The following is a 22,554-nucleotide window of genomic DNA, read 5'->3' as shown; positions in this document are numbered from 1 at the left end:
GCCCTATGCTGCACACTGGATCCCCTCTTATCATGGGTCATGAATCCGACGGCTGAGCTGACCACAGCAAGTTAAAGGAAAGAGTGTTGAACTGTCCTGAAGAGAGAGTCCCAGCATCCAATATTTTTCAATTGTTAAACTCAGAGGTATACCAGTTCACAATGTTAATCTCCACAACTTGGGCAAAATAAAGCATGAGGGAGTCTTTCTGAATATTCCATGCATTACAGACATTACTCAAACAAACAGTTTTTATAGATAGGGTGGCAGTCCTTCTCTGGATGAACAGGCAAAACAATGTCTAACACAGATCAGAGAGTAGAAGGAGAAAGGGCCACTTGAGAATGCTCTACCACAAATGGACACAGTCATGTGGGGACAGCTTTCTCTTCCCAAGAGAAAAATATGGAATTAAAAATCAAGAATGAGAAACAAAACTCTAAGTCCTGTTTTCAAGTTCTTCATTTGATCTTCACAATATTGTCTTTAATGGACATATGGCGTTTTCATGCCAAGACAATGGATATGTTTTCATGACTCTGTGCAGTTATAGCCTGTCCAAACTCAGATTGTCCTGACACTGCTGTACTTCCAAGGCAATCTCAGGGAGACAGAACACCAAACCCACACTGATAGGCCAAGGGGAAATTTTCTTGAGTGTGTTGCTGCTGTGTTCTGCTCAACCCTGAAAGGATCAAAACTCCAGCCCTCTTGCCTGCAGAGCTGGAAATGACTGCAGTGCAATGGCTGCATGGGAGCAACACCCACTTTCACTGGGCAGCACCAGTGAAGCATCTGCAGATGCACATTGGCCATGCAGAGAGGTCTACTGAGAATAAAGAGAAACACACAGAGCCCACACATCTCAGACAGAGACATCCAGAACCTCAGAGAGAAAAAGCCCCGTGCTAACAGAACATTGTAACACAGTATTCAGAGCTAACTTGCTTTTGTGGGGAAAAGAACTGTCATTTCAGCAAGTGTGATAGTAGTGCACACAACTGTGCCACTCAGCTTTAACAAAGAATAAGCAGTCCAATCCCTGATCTGAAAGCAAGAGAAACAAGAGCATAGTTGGGAGTGCATTCTGAAAGCCTACCAGAAATGACTGAGACAGAGCCGAAATATACAATTGTCTGAAGGAATGAATCTGAGGGCCTTTTTTACCTTATTTCTGTTTTTGGAGGGGAAGAAAATTTTACTCTGACATAGAATTTGCAGGATACTAACTATGCCAATTTGGAACATATTAAGTATTGAGGAACCACTGCCACATGCTGCAGCCTGGATGCCCTCCTCCCAAGAGCCATGAAGCCTCTGGCTGTGCACACCCAGCTAGTCAAAGGAGAGAGCGTTGAACTGTCCTGCTGAGAGAGTCCCAGCAGTGCCTGGGGCCATGTCCTCGCTGCTGACAGGGACACCGGGGAAATCCTGTTCCTCATCCTGGCCCTGGTTCAGCCTAAAGACGACGTGGAGTCCAGAAGGACAGAGCCCCATCCCTCAGCAGGAGAAACCGAGCAGAAGCAGGCTGGTGGTGACAGCCGGGGCATGCCAATGAACTGTGTCCTGGTTGCATCTCCACGTTCAGGAACTGTGCCCACCCAACATTGCTTCAGACCAGGGATACAGTGAGAAAGCAACTCGCAGAATTTTGAAAAGCCTTGACTACGCTTTCCCAGAAGTAATGTCTCTACAAATAATTCTGTCCCCACCAAAGCAGTCAAGTGTTGTCTTTATTTCAGTCTAACACAATTTTTCAGTTCCTAATCCCACAGTTATACCAATTTACAATGTTAAACTGTATCACTTCAGCATATCACAGTGCAAGAGGGAGGCTTTCTGATTATTTTGTGCATCACAGACATCATTCAAACAAACAGTTATTCTAGATGGGGTGGCAGTCCTTCTCTAGAGGAACAGGCTCAGCACAGTGCTCAGTTCATTTCAGAGGAGAAAGGGCAAACATGGGAATGCAAATGCTCCAACACAAACACAGAAAATCATGCATGGACAGCTTTCTAGTCCCATCAAGAAGCCTTGGGATTCAGGAACAACAATGAAAACACCAATCTCATTGACTATTTTCAAGACCTTCTTTACTCTTCCTCTTAATAATTAGCTTGTAGTATTTATGGAGTTTTCCTTCAATGTATTCAACAACAATGAACATGTTTCTACAACTCTGTCCAGTTACAGTCTACCCTAAAAATTTGTGTGTTCTTGTATTTCCAAGACAATCCTGAGAAGACAGAACACCGAAGCCCCTCTTGCAAGCCAAAGGAAGATATTGTTATCCATTTTGCAGCTCTACTCTGATCTACATTAGGATGAAGACACTGCTGTTGCAAAAGGCTCCAAATCACCTCCTTCCCTGCTCAGCTGGCACGGCCTGTTGTCATGGCTGGGTGGGAGCAGCCCCCTGCTTCACCAGGCAGTAATTCTGAAGCATCTGCAGATATTCAATGTCTGCACACAGAGCTCCCATCTCAAAAAGAGACATCCAGAACCCAGGCAAGAAAACCCTAGTGCACAAATGACATTGTAACTCAATCCCAAAACTTTCACACTTTCCTAAAACACAAACCGGGCCTTTTTTACATTTTAGTGAGGATATGATTTGTATGGCCAACAGTGACATTGTCCTAAACCTAGGAAGAAAAAGATCCTCTGTCTAGTCAGACAATAACAGAAAGAAGAAAAAAAGCTGAGACTCCTAACCAGATACATAATGCCTGTAAAAAATGGCCATAGCAGAGGAGAAACCCATTACAAACTTAGGGAGACAACTTTGGCATCTATTAATTCCCTAATAGTTTTTGGAGTGGTAGATATTAATTCCAATTAGAATATGCAGGAAATAGGTTAAACCATTTACACACACAGATATACACTGGATGAATCACTATCACATGCTCCAGACTGGATCCACTGATACCATGGGTATTGAAACCTCTGACCGTGCAGACCCCAGCTAGTTAAAGGAAAGAGCGTTGAACTGTCCTGCAGAGAAAGCCCCAGCAGTGTCTGGGGCCATGTCCTCGCTGCTGACAGGGACACCGGGGAAATCCTGTTCCTCATCCGGGCCCTGGCCCACGGCGCAGTGCTGAGGGGGCAGGCTGGGCACGATGGGCTTGAGGAATTTGAACTCGCTGTTGCCCGAGCCCGTGGTCAGGCTGATCTCGTAGCAATAGGCGCGGGGCAGGGTCCCTGCAGCGGCTGCATCGGCCAGGCCGCTCTGCAAGGTGTCGGCAGCATAAAGCACAGGGCCAGCCTTCAGCTCCTGCCTCCCGCACACCTTGCGAGCCACCAAGACGGCGATGGAGACGAGGAAGAGCAGTGAGACAAAGACCAAGGCAATGATCAAATAGGTGGTCAGGGAGCCGCCCTGGTCCTCGGAGGCCGGGCTGCTGTGCGGCAGGCGCACCTCTGAGAAGTCCTTGAGCAGGAGAGCGCTCAGAGCTGCCGTGGCTGACAGCGGGGGCTTGCCGTTGTCTCTGACCAGCACAACCAGCTTCTGCTTCACGCTGTCTCTCTCTGTCACCGGCCTCCTCAGACGCACCTCCCCGCTTTGCAGGCCCACGGAGAACAGCCCTGGCTCGCTGGCCCTCAGCAGCTGGAACGAGAGCCAGGAGTTCTGGCCCGAGTCCGCATCCACGGCCACCACTTTGCTGACCAGGTAGCCCGCCTCGGCCCACACGGGCACCAGCTCGCTGGAGCCTGGGCTGCTCTCCTGGGCTGGGTACAGCACGAGCGGGGCGTTGTCATTCTCGTCCAGCACGACCAGGCGGACGGTGACGTTGGCTCGCAGGGGAGGAGAGCCCGCGTCAGAGGCACTGACCGTCACCTCCGTCTGCCTCAAGTGCTCGTAGTCCAGGGGCCGCAGCACAAACACGTGCCCCTTCTCCGAGTCCACAGACAGGCAGGAGCACCAGGGCCGCTCCGCCCCTTGCTCTGCTGCCAGGGAATAGCTCACCTTGCCATTCAGCCCCACGTCAGCATCTGCAGCGCTCACGGCGCCAACAAACACCGCGGCCGCACTGTTCTCACGCACGTACATGGTGTAGGAGCTCTGGTTGAAGACGGGGGCGTTGTCGTTGACATCTGAGATCTCCACGGTGAAGGTCTGCGTGGTGCTCAGAGGAGGCCAGCCCGCATCTGCTGCCGTCACACTCAGGATGTACTGAGGCCTCTCCTCCCGGTCCAGCGCGCTCACTGTCACCAGCTCATAGTAATTCTTATAGGCTGCCCGCAGGGAGAAGGACAGCTCATCCTCCAGGGCACAGGAGATCTTCCCGTTGGCACCAGAATCCCGGTCCCTGACCGAAAACAGGGCAACCACCGTGCCGGGCACTGTGTTCTCGGGGAGGGGACTGCTGAAGGAACTGACCACCACCTCTGGGGCATTGTCATTCACATCCACCACCTCCACTAACACTTTGCAGATTGCTGACAGGCCCCCTCCGTCTGTGGCCCTCACACGGAATTCATGAGTGTCTGCTGACTCAAAGTCCAGAGGTTTTGTGAGTTTGATTTCACCAGTTATGGCATCAATCACAAATGCTGAGTCTCTCTGACCCAGTGCTTGGATGAGTTGATAGGAGATTTCGCCATTAACTCCTGCATCCGAATCGGTTGCCAGCACAGTCAGAACCACAGTGCCTTCTGGCATGTTCTCCAGAACCTTTCCAATATAGCGCTCTTCCTTGAAGTTGGGAGCATTGTCATTTGCATCTAGAATGACAATGTGGATTTGGGTTGTTCCACTCCTGGGAGGAGAGCCACCATCCACAGCAATGAGACTGAACCCAATCTCTGCATGCTCCTCCCTGTCTAATGGCTTTGTCAAAACAAGTTCAACATACTTGTCATCCTCATTCCGACTTCCATAGTAAATGCTAAAATACTCATTCATGGGAGAAATACTGTACTGCTGGACTGCGTTGCTGCCAATATCGAGATCTTGAGCACCCTCCAGTGTGAAACGTGAACCTGCCTCGCTCGTTTCCGGGATGTCAAATCTGACTCGTTCCTCGGGGAAGACGGGTGAATGGTCATTGATGTCCTCCAGAGTCACCTCGACGCGAAAGAACTGCAGGGGGCCGGAGAGCAGCAGCTCGAAGGGGAGCATGCAGGTGGCGGACTGGCCGCACAGCTGCTCCCGGTCCAGCCTCCCCGCCACCAGCAGGCGGCCGGAGGCGCGCTCCAAGCGAAAATGCTGCCGGCCGTCCTCCGACACCAGGCGGGCGCGGCGAGCCGAGAGCTGCGCCGGCGGCAGCCCCGCATCCTCCGCCAGCTTGCCCACCAGGGAGCCGCTTTCCGCCTCCTCGGCCACGGAGTAGCGGATGGGCTCGGCGCGAGCGAGCGGCAGCGACAGCAAAGCACACACACAAAGCACTTGCCTTGCGAGCGCCATGGCGCGGCGGCGGCGGCGGCGGCGGCGGCCGGTGTCGGTCTCTGGGCGGCTGTCCCGGGCGATTCCCCGCCGAAAGCAAGCGGCCAAGGGCGGCGCGGGCGCCTTCCCTCGCTGCCTCAGATTGCGGCCGGCGCTCCGCAACCTCTGCAGCCGGGCTGTCCCGGCAGCGGGGGACACGGGGCAGCGCTCGCTGCCGCAGCCGCCGCCACCTCCGCCCGGCTGCGCTGGGCTGCTCTAAGCTGGGCCGGGCCGGGCCGGGCCGGGCCGGGCTCGCTCGGGCTGTGCCGCTCCGGGCTCGGCCGCCTCCGCTGCCGCAGCCGCTCGGCGCCGCCTTGGCCGAGGGCACCACCCAGCGGTGCGCGCTGGGACTGCAGCCGCCGCCGCCCGCAGCCCGCGCTGCCGCTCGCCCCGGCCCGCGACTGCGAACCCGCCGGGACACCGGGCCGGGAACCGAACGCCGCGGAACCAGGGCAGCCCAAAGACGAGCCTCAGCCCGCAACGACCCAGCCGCATTCCACCAAAGGACAAACAGCACAGACATAGGGCGATGGTGACAGCACGGGCACGCCAATGAACGGTCTCCCGGCTGCATCTCCACACTCAGGCGCTGTACCCACCCAACACTGCTTCTGTCAAGGGACACGAGGAGAAATAACACGCAGAATTTGGAAAGTCTTGACAGGGCTTTCCCAGAAAGAACGTCTCTTGAAGGAATTCTGTCTCCACTAAAGCAGTCAAGTGTTCTCTTTATTTCAGTCTAACACATTTTTTCATTTTCTAATCCCAGAGTTATAGTAATTTACAACATTAAAGTGTATCACTTCAGGACCCCACAGCATGAGGGAGGCTTTTCCTGTACTTCATGCATCACAGACATCATTCAAACAAGCGGTTATTCTACATGGGGTGGCAGTCCTTCTCTAGAGGAACAGGCTCACAACAGTGCTCAGTCCATTTCAGAGGAGAAAGGGTAAACATGGGAGTACAAATGCTCTGACACAAACACAGAAAATCATGCAGGGACAGCATTCTAGTCCCATCAAGTAGTCTTGGGATTCAGGGAAAGCAATGACCAATCTGAATGTCTTTTTTTAAAAGTTCTTCTTATTAAGAGCCTGAATGAGACTTGCAGGACTCTAGGTGGCTCTTAAAAATACTGTTTATTGTATTGAAGATGTTTCAGCAGTCCAGGTTCATGGCCAGTGGAACCTCTGCCTACTGTCACCTCCAGCTCCAGACAAGCCTGAAGACCCTTTAATTTTCGTTCCAATGCATTATATACTTTTCTTTGCTGAGCATCTTAATACATAAGAACCAATCTATATCTCAACTTTTACCTACAGCCTATCATAATTACTATAATTACCATATGCCTGTTACTAATATTCAATCATTAAAAGTTACAGTTTAAGCTAGAAGTTGTTTTTCAGGGTTTGTTTTTTTTTCCGCAGTGGAAATTTCTGAGACCTTTTTTCCACTTGCAACATTGACATGTCTGTTTGCCTGTGCTATCTTTCTTCTTGATGAAAACATCTTCTTTTTGAGGTGGGTTGATCCTTTCCTCTAAGCCATAAAAAACCCCTTCAAACTAACACACCCTTTACCTTCTTTGTTATCCAGAAATACTGGCTCAGCAATTCTTTTCTTCTCTATCAAAACTTGCTTTCATTTCTATTCATTCTCCAGAGTCTACATTCAAAAATCTTTCTGCCAAGCATACATATCTGTCAGACTTTCTTGGCAAACTTTCATCCTTCCCAACACTTCCTGACTCCACTTTACAATAATTGAGTTTTAGTATTTGTGGATTTTCCCTTCAATGCATTTGTGGATTTCTCCTTCAATGCATTCAATCACAATGAACATGTTTGTACAGCACTGTTCAGTTACAGTCTACCCTAACACTGCTCATGCTGCTGTATTTCCAAGGCAATCCTGAGGTGACAGAACACCCAAACCCTTCTTGTAAGCCAAAGGAAGGTTTTGTTGTGCATTTTCTTGCTTTAAGAAAGACAAGACTGCTGTTGTCAAAGGGCCCAAATCTCCTCCTTCCCTGCTGGGCTGGAGCTGCCTGTGCTCCACTGGCTGGCTGGGAGCAACTCCCTGCTTCACCAGGCAGCACTGCTGAAGCATCTGCACATACTGAGTGTCTGAATGAACAGGCATGTCTTGTCGGTCACAGTGACAGGAAAGCAAAGCACAGAGAGAGCACATCTCAGACAGAGACATCCAGGATCCAGCGAAGAAAGGGTCTAGTGCCATGTGACATAGCACCTCATTACTAACAATATCCTTGATTTTCCGAAGTGCAAAAAGGGCTTTTTGAATTTTATTAGCATTTTTTGCAGTGGGGATATGATTTGTCTGGCCAACTGTGACATTGTTTAAAGCTCAGAATAAAAACATCCTATGACTTTTCAGACAGCAAGAGAAAGAGGCACATAGCTTTGAGTGCTAACCAAATACATAAAGCCCATTAGAAAAGGCAGTAACAGAGCTGAAACAAATGATTAAATAAGTGACAGTACCTTGGCTTCATTTCCTCCCAACATTGTTCTTTAGAGGGGAAGACTGTGTTCATTCTGAAGAGAATTTGAAGAAAGATGGCAGAACCAAGGGCAAGCACAGATTAATTCTGGAGCAACCATTGTCATATGCGCCATCCTGGATCCCCTCCTCCCAAGAGCCATGAAGCCTCTGGCTGTGCAAAACCCAAGCTAGTTAAAAGAAAAAGCGTTGAACTGTCCTGCAGAGAGAGTCCCAGCAGTGCCTGGGGCCATGTCCTCGCTGCTGACAGGGACACCGGGGAAATCCTGTTCCTCATCCGGTCCCTGGCCCAGCCTAAAGACGACGTGGAGTCCAGGAGGACAGAGACCCATCCCTCAGCAGGAGAAACCGAGCAGAGACTGGGCAATGGTGACAGCAGGGGCATGCCTATGAACACTCTCCCAGCTGCATCTCCACGTTCAGGAACTGCACCCATCAAACATTGCTTCAGGCAAGGGACACAGTGGGAAAGTAACTCGCAGAATTTTTTAATTCCTTGCCGACGCTTTACCAGAATTAATGTCTCTACAAAGAATTCTGTCTCCACTAAAGCAGTCAAGTGTTCTCTTTATTTCAGTCTAACACAATTATTCAGTTTCTAATCCCACAGTTATACTAACTTACAAGGTTAAACTGCATCACTTCAGCACATCACAGTGCAAGAGGGAGGCTTTCTGATTATTTTGTGCATCACAGACATCATTCAAACAACCAATTAGTCTAGATGGGGTGGCAGTCCTTCTCTAGAGGAACAGGCTCAGCACAGTGCTCAGTCCATTTCACAGGAGAAAGGGCAAACATGGGAATGCAAATGCTCCAACACAAACACAGAAAATCATACAGTGACTGCTTTCTAGTCCCATCAAGAAGCCTTGGGATTCAGGAACAACATTGAAAAGAACAATCTTATTGATTATTTTCAAGTCCTTCTTTACTCTTCCTCTCAATAATTAGCGTGTCGTATTTATGGAGTTTTCCTTCAATGTATTCAACAACAATGAACATGTTTCTACAACTGTGTTCAGTTACAGTCTACCCTAACACCGATTATGCTCCTCTATCTCCAAGACAATCCTGAGAAGACAGAACAACCAAGGCCCTCTTGCAAGCCAAAGGAAGATTTTGTTGTGCATTTTGCAGCTCTCCTCTGAGCCAGATTAGGATGAAGACATTGCTATTGCAATAGGATCCAAATCACCTCCTTCCCTGCTGACCTGGCACTGCCTGTGCTGCACAGGCCGGGTGGGAGAAGCCCACTGCTGCACCAGGCAGTAATTCTGAAGCATCTGCAGGTATTCAATGTCTACACACAAAGCTCACATCTCAAAAAGAGACATCCAGAACCCAGGCAAGAAAACCCTAGTGCATACATGATATTGTGACTCAATAGCCACAACTTCCACACTTTCCAGAAGCTCAAAGAGGGCCTTTTGCATTTCAGGGAGGATATGATTTTTATGGCTAACAGTGACATTTTCCTAAACCTCAGAAGAAAAAGACCCTCTGTCTTGTCAGACAGCAAGAGAAAGCAGAAAATAGCTGAGACTGCTAGCCAGCTACATAATGCCTGTTAAAAATGGCCATAGCAGAGGAGAAACCCATTACAAAATTAGTGAGACAAACTTGGCATCTTTTAATTCTCTAATACTTTTTGGGGTGGTAGATATTAATTCCAATTAGAATATGCAGGAAATAGGTTAAACCATTTACACATACAGATATACACTGGATGAATCACTATCACATGCTCCAGTCTGGATCCACTGATACCATGGGTATTGAAACCTCTGACCGTGCAGACCCCAGCTAGTTAAAGGAAAGAGCGTTGAACTGTCCTGCAGAGAGAGCCCCAGCAGTGTCTGGGGCCATGTCCTCGCTGCTGACAGGGACACCAGGGAAATCCTGTTCCTCATCCGGGCCCTGGCCCACGGCGCAGTGCTGAGGGGGCAGGCTGGGCACGATGGGCTTGAGGAATTTGAACTCGCTGTTGCCCGAGCCCGTGGTCAGGCTGATCTCGTAGCAATAGGCGCGGGGCAGGGTCCCTGCAGCGGCTGCATCGGCCAGGCCGCTCTGCAAGGTGTCGGCAGCATAAAGCACAGGGCCAGCCTTCAGCTCCTGCCTCCCGCACACCTTGCGAGCCACCAAGACCGCGACGGAGACAAGGAAGAGCAGTGAGACAAAGACCAAGGCAATGATCAAATAGGTGGTCAGGGAGCCGCCCTGATCCTCGGAGGCCGGGCTGCTGTGCGGCAGGCGCACCTCTGAGAAGTCCTTGAGCAGGAGAGCGCTCAGAGCTGCCGTGGCTGACAGCGGGGGCTTGCCGTTGTCTCTCACCAGCACAACCAGCTTCTGCTTCACGCTGTCTCTCTCTGTCACCGGCCTCCTCAGACGCACCTCCCCGCTTTGCAGGCCCACGGAGAACAGCCCTGGCTCGCTGGCCCTCAGCAGCTGGAACGAGAGCCAGGAGTTCTGGCCCGAGTCCGCATCCACGGCCACCACTTTGCTGACCAGGTAGCCCGCCTCGGCCCACACGGGCACCAGCTCGCTGGAGCCTGGGCTGCTCTCCTGGGCTGGGTACAGCACGAGCGGGGCGTTGTCATTCTCGTCCAGCACGACCAGGCGGACGGTGACGTTGGCTCGCAGGGGAGGAGAGCCCGCGTCAGAGGCACTGACCGTCACCTCCGTCTGCCTCAAGTGCTCGTAGTCCAGGGGCCGCAGCACAAACACGTGCCCCTTCTCCGAGTCCACAGACAGGCAGGAGCACCAGGGCCGCTCCGCCCCTTGCTCTGCTGCCAGGGAATAGCTCACCTTGCCATTCAGCCCCACGTCAGCATCTGCAGCGCTCACGGCTCCAACAAACACCGCGGCCGCACTGTTCTCACGCACGTACATGGTGTAGGAGCTCTGGTTGAAGACGGGGGCGTTGTCGTTGACATCCGAGATCTCCACGGTGAAGGTCTGCGTGGTGCTCAGAGGAGGCGAGCCCGCATCTGCTGCCGTCACACTCAGGATGTACTGAGGCCTCTCCTCCCGGTCCAGCGCGCTCACTGTCACCAGCTCATAGTAATTCTTATAGGCTGCCCGCAGGGAGAAGGACAGCTCATCCTCCAGGGCACAGGAGATCTTCCCGTTGGCACCAGAATCCCGGTCCCTGACCGAAAACAGGGCAACCACCGTGCCGGGCACTGTGTTCTCGGGGAGGGGACTGCTGAAGGAACTGACCACCACCTCTGGGGCATTGTCATTGACATCCACCACCTCCACCAACACTTTGCAGATTGCTGAGAGTCCTCCACCATCTCTGGCCCTAACAGTTAGCTCATGAGTGTCTGCTGCCTCAAAGTCCAGAGGTTTTGTGAGTTTAATTTCACCAGTTATGGGATCAATCACAAATGCTGAGTCACTCTGTCCCACTGCCTGGCTGAGTTGATAGGAGATGTCCCCATTAACTCCTGCATCTGGATCAGTTGCCAGCACAGTCAGAACCACAGAGCCTTTTGGCATGTTCTCCAAAACCTTTGCAATATAACGCTCTTGTGGGAATTTGGGAGCATTGTCGTTTACATCTAGAATGATAATAGAGATCTCGATGGTCCCACTCCTGGGAGGAGAGCCTCCATCTACAGCAATGAGTGTAAAAATCATCTTCGCCTGCTCCTCTCTATCTAGTGGCTTTTCCAAAATAAGTTCAAGATATTTATCACCATGAGTCCGACTTCCATAGGAGACACTAAAGTACTCATTCTCGGGAGAGATGCTGTACTCCTGTACTGTGTTGCTGCCAATATCAAGGTCCTGAGCAACCTCCAAAGGGAAACGTGAACCTGGCTCACTCGTCTCCGGGATATCAAAGGTGACTCGATCCTCGGGGAAGACGGGGGAATGGTCATTGATGTCCTCCAGAGTCACCTCGACGCGAAAGAACTGCAGGGGGCCGGAGAGCAGCAGCTCGAAGGGGAGCATGCAGGTGGCGGACTGGCCGCACAGCTGCTCCCGGTCCAGCCTCCCCGCCACCAGCAGGCGGCCGGAGGCGCGCTCCAAGCGAAAATGCTGCCGGCCGTCCTCCGACACCAGGCGGGCGCGGCGAGCCGAGAGCTGCGCCGGCGGCAGCCCCGCATCCTCCGCCAGCTTGCCCACCAGGGAGCCGCTTTCCGCCTCCTCGGCCACGGAGTAGCGGATGGGCTCGGCGCGAGCGAGCGGCAGCGACAGCAAAGCACACACACAAAGCACTTGCCTTGCGAGCGCCATGGCGCGGCGGCGGCGGCGGCGGCGGCGGCCGGTGTCGGTCTCTGGGCGGCTGTCCCGGGCGATTCCCCGCCGAAAGCAAGCGGCCAAGTGCGGCGCGGGCGCCTTCCCTCGCTGCCTCAGATTGCGGCCGGCGCTCCGCAACCTCTGCAGCCGGGCTGTCCCGGCAGCGGGGGACACGGGGCAGCGCTCGCTGCCGCAGCCGCCGCCACCTCCGCCCGGCTGCGCTGGGCTGCTCTAAGCTGGGCCGGGCCGGGCCGGGCCGGGCCGGGCTCGCTCGGGCTGTGCCGCTCCGGGCTCGGCCGCCTCCGCTGCCGCAGCCGCTCGGCGCCGCCTTGGCCGAGGGCACCACCCAGCGGTGCGCGCTGGGACTGCAGCCGCCGCCGCCCGCAGCCCGCGCTGCCGCTCGCCCCGGCCCGCGACTGCGAACCCGCCGGGACACCGGGCCGGGAACCGAACGCCGCGGAACCAGGGCAGCCCAAAGACGAGCCTCAGCCCGCAACGACCGAGCCGCATTCCACCAAAGGAGAATCCGCACACGCATAGGGCGATGGTGACAGCACGGCCATGCCAATGAACACTCTCCCGGCTGCATCTCCACACTCAGGCGCTGTACCCACCCAACACTGCTTCTGTCATGGGACACAGCGAGAAAAAGAGTGTCAGAATTTTGAAATGCCTTGAAGGATCTTTCCAGGAAAGAAAATGTCTAAACAACGTCTGTTTTCATGGAAGGAGTTAGGACCTTTTCTTTAATTCAGTCCAACATATTTGCTCAATAGTTAAACTCAGAGGTATACCAATTCACAATATTAATCTTTATTACTTTGGAGGAAACAGCATGAGAGAGTTTTTCTAAATATTCCATGAATCACAGACATCATTCACACAACCAGTTATTCTAGATGGGTTGGCAGTCCTTCTCTAGAGGAACAGGCTTATAACAGTGCTCAGTCCATTTCTGTGGGTCAAAGCAGAATAGGCAAACATGGGAATGCACATGCTCTGACATAAATCCAGAACATCGTGTGTGGACAGTGTTCTAGTCCTATCAAGAAGACTTGGGATTCAGAAAGAACAATGAACAGAGCAATATTAACATCTTTGTTTTAAATTCTGCTTAACTCTTTCTTCCAATAACTGGCTTTTAATATTTGTGGATTTTTCCTTCAATGCATTCAATGACAATGAACATGTTTCTGTTCCATGTTACAGCCCTGTTCAGTTGCAGTCTACCCTAACACCATTTGTGCTGCTCTATTTCCAAGGCAATCCTGAGGGGACAGAACACCCAAGCCCTTCTTGCCAGCCAAAGGAAGATTTCCTTGTGCATTTTGTTGCTGTACTCTGGCTAGATAAGGAAGGTGAGACTGCTGTACTGAAAGGGCCCAAATCTCCTCCTTCCCTGCTCAGCTGGAGCTGCCTGTGCTCCACTGGCTGGGTGGGAGCAACTCCCTGCTTCACCAGGCAGCACTGCTGAAGCATCTGCACATATTCAATGTCTGCATACAGAGCTCCCATCTCACACAGAAACATCCAGAACTCAGGCAAGAAAGGGCCTCGTGCTCACATGACATGGTCACTCAATACTCATAACTTCCTTGCTTTCCTGGAGCATAACAAAGGCCATTTTGCATTTCAGTGAGGACATGATTTGTTTGGCCAACAGTGACATTATCCTAAAGCTCAGAACTCAAAGCTCCTCTGTGTTGTCAGACAGCCAGAAAATCAAGAGCATGGCTGTCACTGGTAAGCACACACTTAAAGCCTGTTACAAATGGCAGTAAGAAAGCTGAAAAAGATTACTAAATAAGTGACTGAACCTTGGCTTCTTTTATTTCCGTCATGGTTTATGGAGTTGCAGATATTATTTCTGGATCGAATTTTCAAGAAATTTGGTAAACCAATGGCCAATATAGATATAATCTTGAGGAATCATTACCCTATGCTGCAGACTCGATCCCCTCCACCCATGGGTCATGACTCGGATGGCTGAGCAGACCACAGCAAGTTAGAGTGTTGAACTGTCCTGAAGAGAGAGTCCCAGCACCCAATATTTTTCAATTGTTAAACTCAGAGGTATTCCAGTTCACAATGTTAATCTCTGTGTCTTCGGCACAATACAGCGTGAGGGAGTCTTTCTGAATATTCCATGCATCATAGACATTATTCAAACAACAAGTTTTTATAGATGGGGTGGCAGTCCTTCTCTGGATGAACAGGAAAAACAATGCCAATACAGGTCAGAGAGTAGAAGGAGAAAGGGACACTTGAGAATGCTCTACCACAAATGGACACAGTCATGTGGGGACAGGTTTCTCTTCCCAAGAGAAAAACACTGAATTCAGAAACAAGAATGAGAAACAAAACTCAAAGTCCTGCTTTCAAGTTCTTCATTTGATCTTCACAATATAGTCTTTAATGGACATGTGGCATTTTCAAGCCCAGACAATGGATATGTTTTCATGACTCTGTGCAGTTATAGCCTGTCCAAACTCAGATTGTCCTGGCACTGCTGTACTTCCAAGGCAATCCCAGGGAGACAGAACACCAAACCCACACTGACAGGCCAAGGGGAAATTTTCTTGAGTGTGTTGCTGCTGTGTTCTGCTCAACCCTGAAAGGATCAAAACTCCAGCCTTCTTGCCTGCAGAGCTGGAAATGACTGCAGTGCAATGGCTGCATGGGAGCAACACCCACTTTCACTGGGCAGCTCTAGTGAAGCATCTGCAGATGCACATTGGCCATGCAGAGAGGTGTACTGAGAATAAAGAGAAACACACAGAGCCCACACATCTCAGACAGAGACATCCAGAACCTCAGAGAGAAAAAGCCCTGAGCTAACACAACATTGTAACACAGTATTCAGAACTACCTTGCTTTTGAGGGGAAAAGAACTGTCATTTCAGCAAGTGTGATAGCAGTGCACACAACTGTGCCACTGAGCTTTAACAAAGAATAAGCAGTCCCATGTCTGATCTGAAAGCAAGGGAAACAAGAGCATAGTTGGGAGTGCATTCTGAAAGCCTACCAGAAATGACTGAGACAGAGCTGAAATATACTCTTGTCTGAAGGAATGAATCTGAGGGCCTTCATTGCTTATTTGTGGTCTTGGAGGGGAAGACAAACTTTATTCTGACATATAATTTGCAGGATACTAACTATGCCAATTTGGAGCACATTTACTCTTGAGGAACCACTGCCACATGCTGCAGCCTGGATCCCCTCCTCCCAAGAGCCATGAAGCCTCTGGCTGTGCACACCCAGCTAGTCAAAGGAGAGATCATTGGACTGTCCTGCAGAGAGAGTCCCAGCAGTGCCTGGGGCCATGTCCTCGCTGCTCACAGGGACACTGGGGAAATCCTGTTCCTCATCCGAGCCCAGACCCAGCCTAAAGCTGTCCTCCAGGAGGACAGAGCCCCATCCCTCAGCAGGAGAAACCGAGCAGAAACAGGCTGGTGGTGCCAGCAGGGGCATGCCAATGAACTGTGTCCTGGTTGCATCTCCACGTTCAGGAACTGTGCCCACCCAACATTGCCTCAGACCAGGGATACAGTGAGAAAGCAACTCACAGAATTTTGAAATGCCTTGACAGGGCTGTCCCAGAAAGAACATCTCTACAAGGACTTTTGTCTCCACTGAAGGAGTCAGGGTGGTCTCTTTATTTCAGTCTAACACAATTTTTCAGTTCCTAATCCCACAGTTATACCAATTTACAACATTAAACTGCATCACTTCAGCACATCACAGTGTGAGAGGGAGGCTTTCTGATTATTTCGTGCATCACAGACGTCATTCAAACAATCAGTTATTCTAGATGCGGTGGCAGTCCTTCTCTAGAGGAACAGGCTCAGTACAATGCTCAGTTCATTTCAGAGGAGAAAGGGCAAGCATGGGAATGCAAATGCTTGAACACAAACACAGAAAATCATGCATGGACAGCTTTCTAGTCCCATCAAGAAGTCTTGGGATTCAGGAACAACAATGAAAAGACCAATCTCATTGACTATTTTCAAGACCTTCTTTACTCTTCCTCTTAATAATTAGCTTGTAGTATTTATGGAGTTTTCCTTCAATGTATTCAACAACAATGAACATGTTTCTACAACGGGGTTCAGTTACAGTCTACCCTAACACCGATTATGCTCCTCTATCTCCAAGGCAATCCTGAGAAGACAGAACACCCAAGGCCCTCTTGCAAGCCAAAGGAAGATTTTGTTGTGCATTTTGCACCTCTCCACTGAGTCAGATTAGGATGATGAGGCTGCTGTTGCAAAAGGATCCAAAACAATTCCTTCCCTGCTGAGCTGGCACTGCCTGTGCTGCAAAGGCTGGGTGGGAGCAGCCCCCTGCTTCACCAGGCAGTAATTCTGAAGCATCTGCAGATATTCAGTGTCTACACACAGAGCTCCCATCTCAAAAAGAGACATCCAGAACCCAGGCAAGAAAACCCTAGTGCACACATAATATTGTGACTCAATAGCCACAACTTCCTTACATTCCTGGAGCTCAAAGAGGGCCTTTTTGCATTTCAGTGAGGATACGATTTGTATGGCCAACAGTGACATTGTCCTAAACTTCATTAGAAAAAGATCCTCTGTCTTGTCAGACAGCAAGAGAAAGCAGAAAATAGCTGAGACTGCTAACCAGATACATAACGCCTGTTACAAATGGCCACAGCAGAGGAGAAACCTATTAAAACTTAGTGAGACAAACTTGGCATCTTTTAATTCCCTAATAGTTTTTGGAGGGGTAGACATAAATTCTGAATAGAATATGCAGGAAAAGGGCTAAACCATTTACACATACAGCTATACCCTGGACGAACCACAGTCACATGGAGCATCCTGGATCCATTCCTTCCATGGGTATTGAAACCGCTGATTCTGGAGACCCAGCTAGTTAAAGGAAAGAGCGTTGAACTGTCCTGCAGAGAGAGCCCCAGCAGTGTCTGGGACCATGTCCTCGCTGCTGACAGGGACACTGGGGAAATCCTGTTCCTCATCCGGGCCCTGGCCCACGGCGCAGTGCTGAGGGGGCAGGCTGGGCACGATGGGCTTGAGGAATTTGAACTCGCTGTTGCCCGAGCCCGTGGTCAGGCTGATCTCGTAGCAATAGGCGCGGGGCAGGGTCCCTGCAGCGGCTGCATCGGCCAGGCCGCTCTGCAAGGTGTCGGCAGCATAAAGCACAGGGCCAGCCTTCAGCTCCTGCCTCCCGCACACCTTGCGAGCCACCAAGACGGCGCTGGAGACGAGGAAGAGCAGTGAGACAAAGACCAAGGCAATGATCAAATAGGTGGTCAGGGAGCCGCCCTGGTCCTCGGAGGCCGGGCTGCTGTGCGGCAGGCGCACCTCTGAGAAGTCCTTGAGCAGGAGAGCGCTCAGAGCTGCCGTGGCTGACAGCGGGGGCTTGCCGTTGTCTCTCACCAGCACAACCAGCTTCTGCTTCACGCTGTCTCTCTCTGTCACCGGCCTCCTCAGACGCACCTCCCCGCTTTGCAGGCCCACGGAGAACAGCCCTGGCTCGCTGGCCCTCAGCAGCTGGAACGAGAGCCAGGAGTTCTGGCCCGAGTCCGCATCCACGGCCACCACTTTGCTGACCAGGTAGCCCGCCTCGGCCCACACGGGCACCAGCTCGCTGGAGCCTGGGCTGCTCTCCTGGGCTGGGTACAGCACGAGCGGGGCGTTGTCATTCTCGTCCAGCACGACCAGGCGGACGGTGACGTTGGCTCGCAGGGGAGGAGAGCCCGCGTCAGAGGCACTGACCGTCACCTCCGTCTGCCTCAAGTGCTCGTAGTCCAGGGGCCGCAGCACAAACACGTGCCCCTTCTCCGAGTCCACAGACAGGCAGGAGCACCAGGGCCGCTCCGCCCCTTGCTCTGCTGCCAGGGAATAGCTCACCTTGCCATTCAGCCCCACGTCAGCATCTGCAGCGCTCACGGCTCCAACAAACACCGCGGCCGCACTGTTCTCACGCACGTACATGGTGTAGGAGCTCTGGTTGAAGACGGGGGCGTTGTCGTTGACATCCGAGATCTCCACGGTGAAGGTCTGCGTGGTGCTCAGAGGAGGCGAGCCCGCATCTGCTGCCGTCACACTCAGGATGTACTGAGGCCTCTCCTCCCGGTCCAGCGCGCTCACTGTCACCAGCTCATAGTAATTCTTATAGGCTGCCCGCAGGGAGAAGGACAGCTCATCCTCCAGGGCACAGGAGATCTTCCCGTTGGCACCAGAATCCCGGTCCCTGACCGAAAACAGGGCAACCACCGTGCCGGGCACTGTGTTCTCGGGGAGGGGACTGCTGAAGGAACTGACCACCACCTCTGGGGCATTGTCATTCACATCCACCACCTCCACCAATACTTTGCAGATTGCTGACAGGCCACCTCCATCTGTGGCTCTCACACGGAATTCATGAGTGTCTGCTGCCTCAAAGTCCAGAGGTTTTGTGAGTTTAATTTCACCACTTATGGCATCAATCACAAATGCTGAGTCACTCTGTCCCACTGCCTGGCTGAGTTGATAGGAGATGTCCCCATATACTCCTGCATCTCGATCAGTTGCCAGCACAGTCAGAACAACAGAGCCTTCTGGCATGTTCTCCAGAATCTTTCCTATGTACTCTTCCTGTGTGAAGACAGGAGCATTGTCATTTACATCTAGAACGACAACGTCGATTTCAGTGGTCCCACTCCTGGGAGGAGAGCCTCCATCCACAGCAATGACACTGAAACCCATCTCTGCCTGCTGCTCCCTGTCTAGTGGCTTTTCTAAAACAAGTTCGAGATACTTCTTGCCAGCAATCCCAGTCCCATAGGAGACACTAAAGTACTCATTCTTGGGAGAGATGCTGTAGTCCTGAACTGTGTTGCTGCCAATATCGAGGTCCTGAGCGTCCTCCAGCGGGAAACGTGAACCCGGGTCGCTTGTTTCCGGGATCCTGAAAGTGACTCGTTTCTCGGGGAAGACGGGTGAATGGTCATTGATGTCCTCCAGAGTCACCTCGACGCGAAAGAACTGCAGGGGGCCGGAGAGCAGCAGCTCGAAGGGGAGCATGCAGGTGGCGGACTGGCCGCACAGCTGCTCCCGGTCCAGCCTCCCCGCCACCAGCAGGCGGCCGGAGGCGCGCTCCAAGCGAAAATGCTGCCGGCCGTCCTCCGACACCAGGCGGGCGCGGCGAGCCGAGAGCTGCGCCGGCGGCAGCCCCGCATCCTCCGCCAGCTTGCCCACCAGGGAGCCGCTTTCCGCCTCCTCGGCCACGGAGTAGCGGATGGGCTCGGCGCGAGCGAGCGGCAGCGACAGCAAAGCACACACACAAAGCACTTGCCTTGCGAGCGCCATGGCGCGGCAGCGGCGGCGGCGGCGGCCGGTGTCGGTCTCTGGGCGGCTGTCCCGGGCGATTCCCCGCCGAAAGCAAGCGGCCAAGTGCGGCGCGGGCGCCTTCCCTCGCTGCCTCAGATTGCGGCCGGCGCTCCGCAACCTCTGCAGCCGGGCTGTCCCGGCAGCGGGGGACACGGGGCAGCGCTCGCTGCCGCAGCCGCCGCCACCTCCGCCCGGCTGCGCTGGGCTGCTCTAAGCTGGGCCGGGCCGGGCCGGGCCGGGCCGGGCTCGCTCGGGCTGTGCCGCTCCGGGCTCGGCCGCCTCCGCTGCCGCAGCCGCTCGGCGCCGCCTTGGCCGAGGGCACCACCCAGCGGTGCGCGCTGGGACTGCAGCCGCCGCCGCCCGCAGCCCGCGCTGCCGCTCGCCCCGGCCCGCGACTGCGAACCCGCCGGGACACCGGGCCGGGAACCGAACGCCGCGGAACCAGGGCAGCCCAAAGACGAGCCTCAGCCCGCAACGACCGAGCCGCATTCCACCAAAGGAGAATCCGCACACGCATAGGGCGATGGTGACAGCACGGCCATGCCAATGAACACTCTCCCGGCTGCATCTCCACACTCAGGCGCTGTACCCACCCAACACTGCTTCTGTCATGGGACACAGCGAGAAAAAGAGTGTCAGAATTTTGAAATGCCTTGAAGGATCTTTCCAGGAAAGAAAATGTCTAAACAACGTCTGTTTTCATGGAAGGAGTTAGGACCTTTTCTTTAATTCAGTCCAACATATTTGCTCAATAGTTAAACTCAGAGGTATACCAATTCACAATATTAATCTTTATTACTTTGGAGGAAACAGCATGAGAGAGTTTTTCTAAATATTCCATGAATCACAGACATCATTCACACAACCAGTTATTCTAGATGGGTTGGCAGTCCTTCTCTAGAGGAACAGGCTTATAACAGTGCTCAGTCCATTTCTGTGGGTCAAAGCAGAATAGGCAAACATGGGAATGCACATGCTCTGACATAAATCCAGAACATCGTGTGTGGACAGTGTTCTAGTCCTATCAAGAAGACTTGGGATTCAGAAAGAACAATGAACAGAGCAATATTAACATCTTTGTTTTAAATTCTGCTTAACTCTTTCTTCCAATAACTGGCTTTTAATATTTGTGGATTTTTCCTTCAATGCATTCAATGACAATGAACATGTTTCTGTTCCATGTTACAGCCCTGTTCAGTTGCAGTCTACCCTAACACCATTTGTGCTGCTCTATTTCCAAGGCAATCCTGAGGGGACAGAACACCCAAGCCCTTCTTGCCAGCCAAAGGAAGATTTCCTTGTGCATTTTGTTGCTGTACTCTGGCTAGATAAGGAAGGTGAGACTGCTGTACTGAAAGGGCCCAAATCTCCTCCTTCCCTGCTCAGCTGGAGCTGCCTGTGCTCCACTGGCTGGGTGGGAGCAACTCCCTGCTTCACCAGGCAGCACTGCTGAAGCATCTGCACATATTCAATGTCTGCATACAGAGCTCCCATCTCACACAGAAACATCCAGAACTCAGGCAAGAAAGGGCCTCGTGCTCACATGACATGGTCACTCAATACTCATAACTTCCTTGCTTTCCTGGAGCATAACAAAGGCCATTTTGCATTTCAGTGAGGACATGATTTGTTTGGCCAACAGTGACATTATCCTAAAGCTCAGAACTCAAAGCTCCTCTGTGTTGTCAGACAGCCAGAAAATCAAGAGCATGGCTGTCACTGGTAAGCACACACTTAAAGCCTGTTACAAATGGCAGTAAGAAAGCTGAAAAAGATTACTAAATAAGTGACTGAACCTTGGCTTCTTTTATTTCCGTCATGGTTTATGGAGTTGCAGATATTATTTCTGGATCGAATTTTCAAGAAATTTGGTAAACCAATGGCCAATATAGATATAATCTTGAGGAATCATTACCCTATGCTGCAGACTCGATCCCCTCCACCCATGGGTCATGACTCGGATGGCTGAGCAGACCACAGCAAGTTAGAGTGTTGAACTGTCCTGAAGAGAGAGTCCCAGCACCCAATATTTTTCAATTGTTAAACTCAGAGGTATTCCAGTTCACAATGTTAATCTCTGTGTCTTCGGCACAATACAGCGTGAGGGAGTCTTTCTGAATATTCCATGCATCATAGACATTATTCAAACAACAAGTTTTTATAGATGGGGTGGCAGTCCTTCTCTGGATGAACAGGAAAAACAATGCCAATACAGGTCAGAGAGTAGAAGGAGAAAGGGACACTTGAGAATGCTCTACCACAAATGGACACAGTCATGTGGGGACAGGTTTCTCTTCCCAAGAGAAAAACACTGAATTCAGAAACAAGAATGAGAAACAAAACTCAAAGTCCTGCTTTCAAGTTCTTCATTTGATCTTCACAATATAGTCTTTAATGGACATGTGGCATTTTCAAGCCCAGACAATGGATATGTTTTCATGACTCTGTGCAGTTATAGCCTGTCCAAACTCAGATTGTCCTGGCACTGCTGTACTTCCAAGGCAATCCCAGGGAGACAGAACACCAAACCCACACTGACAGGCCAAGGGGAAATTTTCTTGAGTGTGTTGCTGCTGTGTTCTGCTCAACCCTGAAAGGATCAAAACTCCAGCCTTCTTGCCTGCAGAGCTGGAAATGACTGCAGTGCAATGGCTGCATGGGAGCAACACCCACTTTCACTGGGCAGCTCTAGTGAAGCATCTGCAGATGCACATTGGCCATGCAGAGAGGTGTACTGAGAATAAAGAGAAACACACAGAGCCCACACATCTCAGACAGAGACATCCAGAACCTCAGAGAGAAAAAGCCCTGAGCTAACACAACATTGTAACACAGTATTCAGAACTACCTTGCTTTTGAGGGGAAAAGAACTGTCATTTCAGCAAGTGTGATAGCAGTGCACACAACTGTGCCACTGAGCTTTAACAAAGAATAAGCAGTCCCATGTCTGATCTGAAAGCAAGGGAAACAAGAGCATAGTTGGGAGTG

General features: G+C 51.7%; 3 protein-coding genes across 3 annotated transcripts; all 3 read right to left on the bottom strand.

Moving 5' to 3' along the window:
- Positions 1 to 1,715: 1,715 nt before the first annotated feature.
- LOC135280267 (protocadherin beta-15-like) lies at positions 1,716 to 5,897 on the bottom strand. The gene has a single exon (XM_064388063.1). The coding sequence runs from the start codon at positions 5,411 to 5,413 to the stop codon at positions 2,972 to 2,974; it is 2,442 nt and encodes an 813-aa protein (XP_064244133.1). The 5' UTR covers positions 5,414 to 5,897; the 3' UTR covers positions 1,716 to 2,971.
- Positions 5,898 to 6,073: 176 nt separating this feature from the next.
- Positions 6,074 to 12,651, bottom strand: LOC135280268 (protocadherin beta-15-like). Its single transcript, XM_064388064.1, has one exon. The coding sequence runs from the start codon at positions 12,206 to 12,208 to the stop codon at positions 9,767 to 9,769; it is 2,442 nt and encodes an 813-aa protein (XP_064244134.1). The 5' UTR covers positions 12,209 to 12,651; the 3' UTR covers positions 6,074 to 9,766.
- Positions 12,652 to 15,729: 3,078 nt separating this feature from the next.
- LOC135280273 (protocadherin beta-15-like) lies at positions 15,730 to 19,545 on the bottom strand. Its single transcript, XM_064388069.1, has one exon. The coding sequence runs from the start codon at positions 19,543 to 19,545 to the stop codon at positions 17,104 to 17,106; it is 2,442 nt and encodes an 813-aa protein (XP_064244139.1). The 3' UTR covers positions 15,730 to 17,103.
- Between the last annotated feature and the right edge of the window lie 3,009 nt (positions 19,546 to 22,554).

The sequence above is a fragment of the Passer domesticus genome, chromosome 13 (assembly GCF_036417665.1).
Source record: "Passer domesticus isolate bPasDom1 chromosome 13, bPasDom1.hap1, whole genome shotgun sequence".
NCBI classification, from domain to species: domain Eukaryota; kingdom Metazoa; phylum Chordata; class Aves; order Passeriformes; family Passeridae; genus Passer; species Passer domesticus.
The sequence above is the reverse complement of the archived record's forward strand: the minus strand, read 5'-3'. Positions and strand labels throughout refer to the sequence as shown.

Bases quoted from the DNA above. Each gene is read 5' to 3' on its own strand.
- LOC135280267 (XM_064388063.1), bottom strand. From the start codon at position 5,413: ATGGCGCTCGCAAGGCAAGTGCTTTGTGTGTGTGCTTTGCTGTCGCTG.
- LOC135280268 (XM_064388064.1), bottom strand. From the start codon at position 12,208: ATGGCGCTCGCAAGGCAAGTGCTTTGTGTGTGTGCTTTGCTGTCGCTG.
- LOC135280273 (XM_064388069.1), bottom strand. From the start codon at position 19,545: ATGGCGCTCGCAAGGCAAGTGCTTTGTGTGTGTGCTTTGCTGTCGCTG.